Source organism: Ambystoma mexicanum, chromosome 14 (assembly GCF_040938575.1).
Source record: "Ambystoma mexicanum isolate Mex_15411 chromosome 14, UKY_AmexF1_1, whole genome shotgun sequence".
NCBI lineage: Eukaryota > Metazoa > Chordata > Amphibia > Caudata > Ambystomatidae > Ambystoma > Ambystoma mexicanum.
Window position 1 is genome coordinate 541548937 of NC_090940.1, and position 12001 is coordinate 541560937.

The 12001-nt window shown below is 44.6% G+C and overlaps 1 protein-coding gene across 2 annotated transcripts in view; it reads right to left on the reverse strand.

The window, feature by feature from the left end:
- Positions 1 to 9622: 9622 nt before the first annotated feature.
- The window catches only part of LOC138526939 (extracellular tyrosine-protein kinase PKDCC-like), a 53079-nt gene continuing 50700 nt past the window's right edge, over positions 9623 to 12001 (reverse strand). For both annotated transcript variants that reach the window (XM_069637829.1, XM_069637828.1), the window contains exon 7: positions 9623 to 11732. In XM_069637829.1, the coding sequence (XP_069493930.1) occupies positions 11623 to 11732 (110 nt within the window). In that variant the 3' untranslated portion in view covers positions 9623 to 11622. The remainder of the gene's footprint in view (positions 11733 to 12001) is intronic.

Sequence of the window (12001 nt, forward strand, 5' to 3'; positions counted from 1 at the left end):
TCTCTCACGTGCTCCTCATTTATTCGTTTGGGCTATTATGTGGTGCTTGTGACACCTACAAAGCCCAAACTATTGCATTCGGGTACTGATTCCAGTACAGATAGGGAGGACTGGCATACGACGAGGGACACAGGGGAATGACATTTGAGGAGGGACCCATTTGGTTATGAGCCCACTCATTGCCTACCCATAGCGCCTTGAAACACTTGTGTATAGGCGCGTTATAAATGCCATATCATAGCCATGCTAATCCCTATGGCCATTCCCACCCATGCTTGCCTCTCCCCGCCCAAAACTCCTCCTCGTGGGAACTCTTTGTGCTTGCAAGCACTCTTTAGTTAAGGCTTTTGGCTCTTGCAGCGTACTGGCATAAGGCACAGGGTGGTTACGATTCGGGGAGGAAGGAGGTGGGTCGGGAAGGAAGGAGGCGGGTCGGGAAGGAAGGAGGCGGGTCTTATGGAAGAGTGCAGTTGGAAAGTTGCATTACTAGATCAAATTAAGTTTCCGAGATTTTGAGAGTACTTCTGTTATTTTTTTTTTCATGACGAGCATAAGGATTCCCAGGTGGGGAATACAGCCTCGCAAGGTGAGAGAAGTTGGGCTGTCAAATGAAGCGGCTTTTCAAGATACTGCCTCGGACGAGGATGACTTCTTCAATTTGTTCCAGGACTAGAATCTTAATGGCACGGGATCCTTGGGTCTTCAAAATAGTTGCAATCCTTTGAAAATATTTCCTCTCTGCTGCTATCATGAGCAGCAGAGTCCCCATTGGTTGACCACATTTTCAAAACAAACCAAAAACCTGATGGACACCCACTGAAAGGTTTTTTTTTCTTCAGTCTCTTTCGATTTATAAGCACTCTGCGAGTCCTTCACGTAAGTCCTGTAGAATACCAGCATTGGCAAAGCCAACAGTTTCGGCTTGTGTACAAGTATTGGGCATTTGCCAGGCACTGCTATTAGATGCCCCGGTATTCGCCCCATTTTGCACCTGCTACCATCAATGGTCAGTTAATACCACTACGGATTTGCCATGCCTACACAAATGCCCAAATTGGTGGCATTGCCAAGTCCTGTTATTCCTGATTTCACCTGGTCTGTGCTCTTATCTCATGTCTGTATCTTGGATTCCCTCCGAGCCTTTACATTACACTTTCACTGTCATTTAGTTATAGTAGTCGCCTGTGAGCGTGCCCCCTCTTGTTTGCCTAACACTGCAAGTCCATCTTACTAAACCCACAAACTCCAGTTCAGTTGCTGTCTCGATCCGGTCGGCAGGTTTTATCCAGTCTTGTCACAACAGGTTTCCCACTGGCAGCATTGCTGCTAGTCTTGTATATGCTAAACACTCACTCCTCCTGAATTGTCGCATCTATATTCTGTGCGTGAGCCGTTCCCACATGGTTTTGCCGTAGCCGTTCCCACATGGTTTTGCCCGAGCCGCTGCCACATGGTTTTGCCCGAGCCGCTGCCACATGGTTTTGCCCGAGCCACTCCCACTTGGTTTTGCCCGAGGGGGTCTGACAGTTCTTTTAGAGGTCAGAGTAATTGGTTGCATGTGCTGATTTGCTTTTGGAGCTGGTTTGTAGTGGATTATATGAATCCTAAAAGGATAGCTTGTATTTCCTGCTTCAACCCCCCCCACCCCCCACCCCCCACATACCTCTTGCCCATATGCCCCCTTTTTATTGTAGGTTGTAGGCAGTGGAAATTTGGACGGCTGCACCATCCATGTTCACATGTTCACTTGATGGTGAACCGCAGCAACAAGCTGGTGGAGCGGCGCGCTCATGGAATGCAGGTAGGCTCTGCTTTCCTGATACCAACAATAAGACCTTGTAACAGTCCAAGCAGGACCAGCTGGCTTGGAACCAGTCTGTACTTTTGCAGTCACTAGTTCCTCTAGGAGTTGGAGTAGACCAAACAAACAGCGATCAGGTAGAGGACTGTGGAACAAGTAATCAGGGTTTATGTCATATCTTGCGCATATGCGCGTTATAAATGCCATATCATATCTTTCCCTTCCTTTAGGGCCAGGGTCTTCAGTCCTTCCCTCCATCCCTTACGACAAGCAGCCCAGAGGCAAACATTTGCTCACCCTATCTGGGGTTTGTAGGGCCACAACCACTTCTTTCTTGGCTCCAGCTCTTTCTTGGCGGGTGCAGGCTTGTCCTGGCCATTCGCTGGTCAACTATGAGGTACCAGTACCCTGGTACCCTTGGTCACCCGTAAGTGCTCCGGCGCCAGATACTTGAGGAACAGTTAACCCCGCCAGAGCTTCGGCTTCTCCTTCTTCTGAGAGAGTTTGGAGGGGCCCTGTCCACTTTAGGGCTGGACTTGAGACCCCCTCCCTAGACTATGCTTTGTTTCTGGATCCTGTTCTCAGGCTCCTCCAGCAGTTTAGGAACACCTTCCTAGCTCCGGTGTTATATGATATGATATGGTGGGTTATTTATAACGCACTTAATACCCAGAGGTTTCTGAGCGCGGACCTGGGGATCGAACCTGTGTTGCTCCGAGTCGTCTTGCTTCCAAGGCAAGCACGTTGCTCCTGAGCTATCCTCCCGAGATCTGTTAAAGGGTCTTCCACTCACTCACCTTCATCCTGGCACTGGCTCCCCCTCCTTTTGGACTTCTTCCTGCAGTTGTCTTTCTTCCTTCATCTCTCTCTCTCGCTCTCACTCCATGTATTGTGCTCACTGTAAGAGAAATAGTGCACACTACGAGCTATAGATTTTGAACCTAGGGGTAGGGTAGCTCGGACTCGACTTCCAAAGGGTTCTGAGAGCGATGCCCAGAATCTTGAAATCCTTGTGCTGCTTGAAGAAGAGCCATTGAAGGCTTTTGGGGGCATTGGAGATATGGTTGTATTTTTTGAGACCCGGGATAATGTGAGCTGCTGTACTCAAGAGTAGCTGAAGTTTTGGCTATGTCCGTTTTCGGGGTTACAATGAAGATGCTATTGAAATAGCCCTACTTGAGTAAAACGGGTGCTGAATGGTCCACATTTTAAGGTGCAGGCTCATGATCAGGAAGAGTCTTCTTAGTCGGTGAAGTTGAAAGTGACAATTGCTCATCAGAGTTAGAATTTGGGGAGAACATATCATTATCCGAGCATTAAGGGTGAACGTAGGGAGCCTGGTGAACACCTGCATTAGAGCATCTCTGACTTTTACACGTTGAAACGGAGGTGGCTTTCTGACATCAAGTTTTGTACTATTTTCGGTAGGTAAACATGGTTATCTTCCAGTTCAATATTTAGTTGGATATTATCAGGCTAGAGTTTGAAATGTAGCTTAATTCTATCAACAAGGACAGCCATGAGAAACACGCACACACACAAGAGCTGAAAATCCAGCGTGATAGCAATGAACCCTGGGGGACGCCACATGGTTGAGTTGCTGAATTAGAAAGTAAGTTTGCCAAACCTCACCCATTCAGAATGGTCCTTAATGAAACACATGATCCATTTCAGTGCTTCACCTTCAGTGCCTGCAGTCTGTATTATACTAAGCAACCCACTAGTGTGAAATGGTTGCCTGTACCATATACCACTGAAATGTCCTCGAGGATAGCTGCGCTGGTTTCTTAGTTTCAAGGGATTCTAGGATTTCTTCTCTCTCAAACAGGAAGGTGAATTTAGTGCGCCTACCCGGCCTGAAGCCGGTTTGTCGTAGAAGAGGTGGAGGCATTCACTAAAAATGGGTAGACACCATGCACCCAATGGGCTTCGTCTTGAATTGTAGGTTTGTATCCTGGCACCTTATAGTCAAAAAACAAAATGAAGTATGTTTGGTTGGCCTACCGATGGGCTTTATCAAGTTGCTGCTTTATCTGTAGCTGCTGTGGTAAAAGAGACAAACGGGAAACTAATTACCCATCTCCTAACATGTGAATCGAATGTCCCTCAAGCTCACCGCATTGTAAGAAGCTCACTGCTTCCCGTCAAATCGGATTTCTTATCTATCGTACGTTCTTTGGTGATCAAAGAAGCATTGATCCTCCTTCATATAATAAAGATAGAAATGCGGAGGATGAAATTGATCCCTGCTTGACCAACTTTTGATATCTTCATGTCTGTTGTCTTTTTAAAATGTCAGAAAATGTGGGGGACATATATTTGCCCACAAGGATCCGTGCTGTGCTGGTTCATTGTCATATATTGAGTGTAAAATCCTTGCTGTGGTAAGTTCCTCCCAAAAAATAGTTAGTTCACATTGTGTGTTTGAAACCAATGAACGGCATTCACAGTATTTCCCCTGAAAAGCTTTGTTGATCCTTGGCGAATCTGTCTTAAAATCAGAGGGTTAAAGTTGCCTTGTGTTATGGAAAAGTAGCCTGCACTATTCTATGTTTTTCTTCTTCTAGTATAATGGGGCAGGTAGTCTTGCATTTAGAAATGGAAAGGCAACTTCAAATCCTCGGAAGCCAAAAATAAAAAGAGGACTGGATAATCTCCTCATGTGGCAACTTGGGAGTTCTGTCAAATATGGCGTGAGCAACAAACAGCAAGCGGGGGACATTACCAAGCTGCCATTACCAGTAACTGTGCCCCACATAAATGCAAAAATACAATTTCCGAGAATATAAAAGAAAAAGAAATGGGACTGGATGAACTTTCCCCAAATGACATGAGGTTTGATGGCTTGTACAAATAATTTGCATATTAGTGCCGTCAGAAGCACTTATTCAAAAATGAAGCATTTGGAAATATGCTTAAAAAATCAATCCTATTTTTTAGCAAGGAACTTCAGGTTCCAATCCTAAGACACAAAGAAACTGTGCTGCTCTACGGTTTGATCCATCATGTGCGCGTTAAAAATACTATAAAAAAAAATGTTTTCAAAATATCTAATTCAAACTGAAAATGAATAAACGCCTCCGAGCTAGGGGCAGCAGCGGAATCTATGTCACTGGATAATATTTAGCCAACCCTACGCTTTCATTTAAAAAACGAATACACTATTTGGTGGCTACCATTAAATTGAGACATTTGAACGCTATGTAAAAGGGAAGCCTATGTCTGTAAATATGAAGAGCCGTGGACATGGCGTCCTCTGTGCACCCAGAGCTGACCCAAATAATATCCAAATATTCCGGACCTGGCATCCTTATCCATTCCATTCGCGAGACTCTGGACCAATCCTGGTTTTAACTGCGCCTTCTGGGGTCTGTAGTTCTGGGCTTGTGACGTGGCAATCCAGGACTACAAGTCTCAGAATGCAGAGGTAAAACCAGGACTGTTTGTTTGTTTGTTTTATTTGTAATGCGCGCCAGACCCAAGGGTAACCGGGCGCAGTGAGGAGAATATGCAAAGCTTACAATGTTACATAGAATTACAGTGTTACATAAAATTACAATGTTACAAAATTTACAGTAGTAGAGGGATAGGTATGTACAGACTTAACAGGAGGTAGATCTGATCAAGAGGTTGAGGAATTGCTATACAGTGAGGCAGTTGGTTATATACAGTGTTACTATGATTATTTACATATGTAGTATATCTTTAATAATGCATATATACCTTCACATGAAGTAGCGTAATACAAGTGTCTAGCAGTACATTACATATTTTTGTCATTGAGATGTTTAATAAGATTCGATCTGAAGTGTGAGAAAGAAGGTTGGTCTATTCTCAGATTATGTGGCAGGGCATTCCACCATTTAGCAGCTAATACGGGAAAACTGGTGCCGCCAATTTTAGCGAGTTTAAATCTAGGGGTTACCAAGCAGTTGGAGTTTGGGGTACTTGTAGGCCTACTAGAGATTTTTATTTTTATTTTGTCCATCAGATAACTGGGAGCAGCATTATTGAGGGCTTTGTACGTCAAGGAGATCATTTTTAGATGGATTTTATTGTCGGTGGAGAGCCATTTGTTGGACTGGACTTCCTTCTTCCGACTGGAATGGGTAATGTTGGAATGTGTGATTCTCACCCCTGCGGCAACACAGCACACTCTACTGCTATGTCTTTACTCTCAGAGACTGCTTACCCTCTTGTGTCTGCTGTGTGCATTCTTATAATGTTATTGAATTATGCGCGGAGCACTCTGGATTTCCCTTGCGGTGTATGGGAAGGCCATCCAGGCCTGGTGTTTTTCTTAGAATTCTGGGACTTGTAGTTTTACTACATTTAAGATGGAAAAGAAAAGCCTGCATGTTACTGATATTGCATATATTACGAGTGCCAGGAGACCATGCCAATGGTAACGGTGTGCGGCATAAGACAAGTTAAGATAACATTTCCAGAGAACAGTTTCTTCTTTCTGCATAAAGTATGCCCACTCATATATACGGATCGCTTCGATTTCCCGTGGCCATTCCTAAGAAGGTCATCTAGTCGTGTTTTTTTTCTCTGTGGACTCTGGGACTTTGTGTTCCCCACCAATTAATAGTTATCTTAATGTCTAAATGTAAGTTAATTCTTTCAAAAGAGCCTAATGAATTCAAAGGCGCTTCCCGAAGAATAAATCCTATGGCACAAGGATCAGTATATAAAATATAAGAATGAGCGTTGCCACTCAGTTAGCTGGGTGTTCTCAATTGTCCCATTATCCATTTGCATTCGTTTCCAGGTAATGAGAATCAAATAGGATTCATAATACGTTCATCCAAGTGATTAATAATTCATAAATCCCATTCGCAAACTTCCCACATGCCTCTTTAATAATCTTTTTTTTCAAGGCAGTAGCAATCCAACAATGTGTCCAGGGTATTTTTATTTATTTATTTTTGCATTTATTTACAGCGCACATAACCCATAGGTATCTAGGCACTCGTTTAATTGTGGGAGGGTAGGTTATTTATAATGTGCTTGTGTTTATACATATATTTCCCCCCCCCCCCAAGTGCGGGTCCGGGATTCGAACCTGTGTTTGCTCTGCGTGGTCTTGCTTCCAAGACCCGCGCATTGCCCCTGTGCTATCCTCCCATCCCAACAAGTATTCCAATGCATTTCGGAATCTATTCCATCATCAGGGCTGGAGACTATCATAACAACATTCGCATGTTCAGAGTTACAAAATATGTACACATACCAGTGTGGCAGCGGTTCAAACACATCAGTGGTGACAAAATGCAGAAAGACAGAAAGAAACATTAGCAATCCAAACAATGTATTTTCTCAATTGCTCACCAGTAAACAAGCATATCGGATTCAATAATATATATCGTCTAGCGCTCAAAGAAAATTACCTGTGATGCAATGCCTATATCTGCACCTGTGAAGGACAAATAATAACAGTGGTACTTGGTAACTAAATGTAAACCATCATTGTGTCCAAGAAATGCTCAAAACGTAGTGGGAGCAAATGGGTATTTGTGAGTATGACGGAAAAGCTTGGCAGTATTGACGCATGACGTCACGGCGCACCGCCGGCACTGCAAACAACAAAACTTGAGGGTAATCTCGGGAGGATAGCACAGGGGGAACGTGCTCGCCTTGGAAACAAGACGACGCGGAGCAACACGGTTTGATCCCCGGGTCCGCGCTTAGAAACCTCTGGTATTAAGCGCGTTATAAATGACCTATCATAATCATAAACCAAAGGGCGCTGGTTCTTGCTACCACAATCCAGGTCCCGATATTCACCTTGGGGTAAGTTGTATATGGTTGCTCAGACCAGTATTTTCAGCTAGCCATCCGTTTTACAGAAGCGAACTATGGTACTGATCTTTTGCTCCGCCATAGATGAAATCGCTATTCATCTCACTGTGAATAAGTGCAGGAACTGCCCAGGTGACACTTGTACACTACGTTTTGAGCATTTCCCAGACACAATCATGGTTTACATTTTGTTACAAAGTGCCACTGTTGTTGTTGCTACTGATGTGTCTGAACTACTGCCACACTGGTATGTATACATATTGTGTAACTCTGAATATGTGAATGTTGTTGTGATAGAGTTGAGCCGGTATCAGGTGATAATGTCCCCATACATAATGTCGCCGGGAAAAGCCATTGGCGACATTATACATGGTGACATTATGTATGGGGACGGAGTGAGGGATATGCCCTGCTCCCCATATAAAAAAATAATAAATAAAAAATCAGGGGTTGCGGGGGTGTCCCCTGCATGTTCAATGTAATAATGTCCCCACACAAAACGGCGACATTTTTGTCAGGAACATTATTACAACAGCCCTGATATTGGCATGGATTCCGAAATGCAGTGGCATTCCTTGGACACATTGTGGGATTGTTACTGCCTTTCAAGAACAGAATATTGAAAGGGACATTTAAGCATTTTACGAATTGGATTTATGAATGAGTCATTACCTGGATGAACGCATTATGAATAATATTTGAGTCCGGTTATACGGAAACGATTGCAACAGGGCAAATTGAGAGCACCCGGCTAACTGACAGGCAACACTCAGTCTTCAAACCTGTTTTTCCTTTCCCATTAGAAATGTGGAAAAACTACAAGTTCCAGAATTCAAAGCAACGACTGGATGGCCTTCTCAAGCAAGGCGATGGGGAAACTTGAACGCTCTGAATATACATCACCCAACTAACAGCTTCATCTTTTTCATGAACTATGTGCTCTTTGTCCTGCGAATGTAGTGCATGGGTACAGGGCGGTGCCACATCATGTGGGCTGCCTTCAACCTCTCCTGACCTTTGTAATTGGTTATTTATATCGCACTTAATACCCAGAGATTTCTAAGCGCAGACCCGGGGATCGAACCTGTGTTGCCCCGCGTCGTCTTGCTCACAAGGTGAGCGTGTTGCCCCTGAGCTATCCTCCCGAGACAACAGGGAAAACAGCAGTCTGCATGTCGGTATTATAATGGTAAAATGTCGTTTTTTTCTTTCCCATTTGAAATTTAGGAAAAACTGCAAGTCCCAGAATGCCAAGCAAACCAGGACTGTTTGGCATTCTCACGCATGGCGCGGGAAACTTGAGAGCTCTATGAAAAGTCAAATTCCTCCCTCTCCACACCCAACCCCTGTTTCACTGCGCTCCTTTTCGCAGCATTGTGTCGAAGCTGTTCCTAGCCCATGTTCCTCTGTGTTTGCACTGCAGTAACTCTCCCATTCTCTGCTGAGTACCACTGGCCATTGTCTCCCCCAGGCTGCACTCTCGAACCCATCCTCCGCACTCATTCTCACCCCCCCCACCCACCCCCCCCCGCGCGCTTGCTAATGCATTAAGCACATTGGATAAAAAGCGCGTTCCTTTTAATGGGAGAGAACCCCGGGGGTTGCTCGTAGAAGCTGTGGTATTCTCATGGTAAATGGTGACCCATTTAAGGCGCTCCTGCTACCGTCTGTCATTGTTTAGCCTTAATTCGATTATTGTGAGCTGCATAACAACACCCTTCTAGTGTCATACGATTGGCGCAGGCTCCTATTAACCCAAACGCCGCTGATTCAAGTGCTAAGTTTCTTCATCAGCGAAGGCAAACCAGTCCTCCAGCAACCTGTCGAGGGAAGCATACAGTGAAACGCACATATCTGCATAACATTCGCCCCTGCACCCCCTAGCCCCTCCCCCGGCACCTGTCCAAAGGGTGGGGCGATTGCACGTGTACTAAAACTACGAGTCGTGCACTTGGCTGCCGCCGCTATGAAAAATAGTGCAATCGCACTGTGTGAAAAAATCGAATGAAATAAAAGTTTTTTTTTTTTACAAAGAAAATATTTATTCCTTTTAATACATAATTCTTTTAATTAAAAATAATTTAGGCACTTTACCACTGCGATCAACTTTCACTGAAAGTACACTGGAAACCTATAAGGCCGTTCATATGAAACATTTGTTCCAAATTAAATTCACACACGCCAACGTTAGACATTTCAATTGGGAGCTGCTTTTACAGTCTTGCTTTTTTTCTTTGTATTCTGGGAGTTGGAGCCTTGATTTATAGCCAGAGCATATGAGATAGCTAAGTGAGTTGAGCCATTGCTGCTGTGATATGTGTGTGAATTGCAGGTCGCAGGTTTGAACCCTGGCAGGGCTAACTTAGCCTTCCATCCTTCCAGGTCGATAAATGAGTACCAACTTTGGTTAAGTGATATTGTATGAAAATATGTTATATGGGAAGCGCTAACACATAACACACATCATTATAGTCATAAAGGACCCAGAAATTGGAATAACAACACTGGGGCTAAGCTATCATCTCCTGAATTGAACGGGGCATCTTGGCATGTATGTGCATTTGATTTCCGGTTTTGTAATCCTTTTTTTTGTCGCGGTTTGTGGTTACCTTTGTTTGAAAGGGCTACACACGTTGTTGTGGCAGTTGCAGCAGTAAAAGAATGGGATTCCTGTTGGACTCAGAACCGCCAGGAAATGGTGAACCTGCGTACATCCTGTCAGCCATCTTGGAAAACCAAGATGGCCGACAGGTTTTTGTTCACCCGTGGAGATTTGGCCTTCTACTGCAGTAAATCCCTCAGAATACATTATCATAGCGACAAAGTGGTCCTGGTCATAACATGACTCTTAGTGCCAATTGTGGCGTTTCAGCCAAAGGGACTTTTCATTTTGTTGTGCCCAAAATAAGAATGGGACTACATGTTCCAGAACGCACAGTACGGTTAGCTAGAAAGCCAAGATTGACTTATGGTGTTATACATGCCATAAACCATTCATGACCACATTGAAACTCTCAATTAGATTGCTGGATCCAAATGTGTATAATAGGTCAAGCAGAAGCACTTGCCAAGTAGTTGCCATGACCACAGCTTCCACAAGGGCTCATGTCACACGATAGTGATCTCCAGCCGGTCCTGGCTTTCCAGCCAATAGCACTTTGGTTTCTGGCCATGTAGGTGTGCTTTTCCCTTTAAGAGCGTGGTCATACAATCCCCGGCATTCAATGTACTAGTGTAGGAATATCAGGAATGTGTACAGGTGACTGTCATGGCATGCAGTGAATTAGGTGAAAGTCCTTTCATGTATGCCAACCAAGTCAGTCCTCACATTTTTAGTCAACATTCATTTTGTAGAGGGATCCTGTGCGGCCATTTTAGTACTGACAAATGTAAAACGACACGTCCCAAAATACAGCAAGCCAGCTCTGTTTAAATTACGGGTCAGAATTGAGCCGCTTTGCAGCATTTGCAGGCCATATCAGAACGTTACTTGTAAGGAGAACTTTAAAGCAGGAAACTCCAATGTCTCAAATCTCATGCCATGATTTTTTTTTTGTCAGTAAACATTGTACTGCCAGGAGCCCCATGTCCCGTGTGACACTTTTTGCCAGTCCTGTCTTTCTGGCCACCAGCACTGTGCATTCTGGACCTTGTAGTTTCACGTTTAACCTTTACAAATGCGGGCCTACCTGTCCCATCCTGCAAAGTGGTACTTTAAAAAAAAAAGACAGGCCTGTCTCAACACATCAGGCATGCCTTGGGCCGAAAGGCAAACGAGAACGTGTTCCGCAGTCTACAGAACCTTTTTCTTCAGGGTAAACACGCACGTCTAACCGTTGCTAGGCACATTTGATGTTCAGATTTGAAGGCTTCGGGAATTAAGACCAGGCAATACCGTGGTTTCCCTCCTACGAGCCAGCAGGCAGCATGGCTGACTCAGAGTTAGCTGGCACAGAAATCCGCCTCCTGGGGAAGAAAAATACTTCCGGGTGAAAGAGTCTCTCCAATCTGTGGGTTCATTCCTTAAATCTTTCCTTCGAGGTCCCGGATCTCTTCGTGTAGACCACAGAATTAACATCCTGCACCAGTTCAGCAGAAGTGCTCCGAAATGAAGCAAGATGGCGCCCTGGAAAAGAAAGACAACACAACTTCAGAGAGGGTCACAGAGAAACCATACTGTACTTTCCCCCCACATTCCCACAGGGACTTTGAGGCGGGCCCTTCCCCTAGGGATGCTGAGAGAAGCATAAGGACCATCAAGCTGGCCATTCAGCCGGTGAGAATCAAAGAGACTCTGCTGAAGCTTGGTTTAGCCAGTGCGCTTACGTTTCCAGTGGCCATGCTTGGGGAAGTCCCCCAGTCCTGGCGTTGCTTGGAATTCTGGGACTTTCAGTT